Source organism: Agrilus planipennis, unplaced genomic scaffold, assembly GCF_000699045.2.
Source record: "Agrilus planipennis isolate EAB-ADULT unplaced genomic scaffold, Apla_2.0 scaffold2588, whole genome shotgun sequence".
Classification (NCBI taxonomy): Eukaryota; Metazoa; Arthropoda; class Insecta; order Coleoptera; family Buprestidae; genus Agrilus; species Agrilus planipennis.
In genome coordinates, this window is record NW_020441240.1 from 642 (window position 1) to 2672 (window position 2031).

At 33.1% G+C, this 2031-nt stretch overlaps 1 protein-coding gene across 1 annotated transcript; it reads right to left on the minus strand.

Moving 5' to 3' along the window:
* Positions 1-1102: 1102 nt before the first annotated feature.
* Positions 1103-1874, minus strand: LOC112906214 (catalase-like; the record flags this gene model as incomplete). Its single annotated transcript, XM_025980017.1, has 2 exons — positions 1103-1560; positions 1709-1874. Coding segments are annotated over 2 exons (624 nt in total), but the record flags the coding sequence as incomplete, so codon positions are not given.
* Positions 1875-2031: the final 157 nt, after the last annotated feature.

Below are 2031 nucleotides of genomic sequence, written 5' to 3' on the forward strand. Positions count from 1 at the left end.
TCTAAAACTTGTTGTACTTACTTGAGGGATGACTTTTTCCAAAATCAAGAAATATAATAGAAATATTGTCTTAAAAACCTCCATATTGCTTTAACTTTTTTTCACAATTATCTTCTTGTTGCAACACTAAATATGTCCAAACAATGACATATGGGAGATACTGAAAACACGAAAGTGTTCGCAATTTATCGCAAATATTACCAATTAGATACTAGTTTATCTATAGCATTTACCGATTTGTAGTTTTCCTTTTAAAAAAAGTAAAATGAACTAGAACGTATGTAAATAGTTTCCTTCTACGTTTAAGGCCAACAACAAAGATCGACACTATTATTAGATATATTTAAACGTATCTATTTCTTAGTGTCTTAGTCCTTTAACTTAAATTTGAAATTAAGTTTGGTTAAAAAAGTGCAAACGACCCAACATTATTAACTAGACAATCACAAAAAGTTGCAAATATTCGTTTACTTTAGATACTTTTTCCATGATAAAGTTATCTACTTATTAAAAAATAGTTCTCATAACTAACATTCTTTATAAAAAAAGGCGAACGAATTTATGGTTTAATAATTAGCTAAAGTTACGTAATTTCAAAATAAGTGAAATATTTTAAAACAAAACGCAATTAAGGCCGGAATATAGACCATAGCAAAAATTGTTTCTCCAGCAAAACCCATATTCTTACAGTACCTACCATTAAATTAATTTATTAAATACAGATAGTGTAATGTATTTTAAAATAATCCTAATCAGTCTTGCGTGCTTGGAATTCAAAAAAGATTGTTAAAAGGTCATAGCATGGTTTTGTACACACTTTAGAAGTCAATATCGTTAAGGAGATTCATTTACACAAAGAATCCCACATCCTTCTGGAAATTAAAAAATTGGCATTGATTTTCACTCGTATTACGCTTTATCTCCTTTTCTTATATGTGATAATAATAGAAATACATATACGTTTATTTTATTTACATATAATGTAAAATATATCATTAATTATTTTAAGGACTACATACGTCAATACCACAAAAAGCTAAAGCTTCCGGTTGACCTTTAATTGCAAGTAATTCCTCTGTTATGCCACGAGCAAAACCTTGATTTACATTCGCAAACATAATAATAGCGCGAATTTGAATAAATTCGAAAGCTTGGCTAAGNCCCTCATTGTGCAAGGGAGGGTAGCCGGTGAAAACAACCACATTATAGCATGTGTAGATTCCGGCCTAAGCGTTATCATGTCCCAGAATGTAGTTGAATTTACTAAGTTAGTAACGGGATGTCTTTTGGCTGCATGATTAAAATTGGTGAATAGTTTAGGATCATTTACAACAAAAACGGGCGTATGTAAAGCCATTAAATCCCATATACCATCTTCAGTATAAAATTTAACTGCAAATCCTCTAAGGTCGATATCTGTATCTGCATTACCTTTTTCTCGAAATGCGTTGGAAAAACGAACTGCAACTGGAGTTTTCTTTCCCATTGGAGAAAATACCTTGGCGGCACTGTATTTTGTTATATCATTTGTTACCTCGAAGAAACCTTTTGCTCCAAAACCTTTCGCATGGACCACCCTTTCTGGAATACGTTCGCGATTGAAATGAGAAAGGTCCTCTAGCAGTTCTGCGTCTTCTATAAGAACGGGTCCTCTATATCCTGCTGTAAGAGTGGCAGTTTTGTCTCTAACAACCTTTTGCTCCAAAACCTTTCGCATGGACCACCCTTTCTGGAATACGTTCGCGATTGAAATGAGAAAGGTCTTCTAGCAGGTCTCCGTCTTCTATAAGAACGGGTCCTCTATATCCCGCTGTAAGAGTGGCAGTTTTGTCTCTAACTGGTATTCCAGAACCTGTTGTTGCTACTGGAGGATCCTATATAATAATAGAGCTAATGCAATTACGAAAAAAGGACGTTAGAGGAATATTTCATTAGATCAAAATTTCGGTCAGCAGATCATGCATGTTTGAAAATCTATTTGTTTGTTTGGTACAGAAGGGTGTTGTTTAAATCTTAAAATTTTGTTTGTTT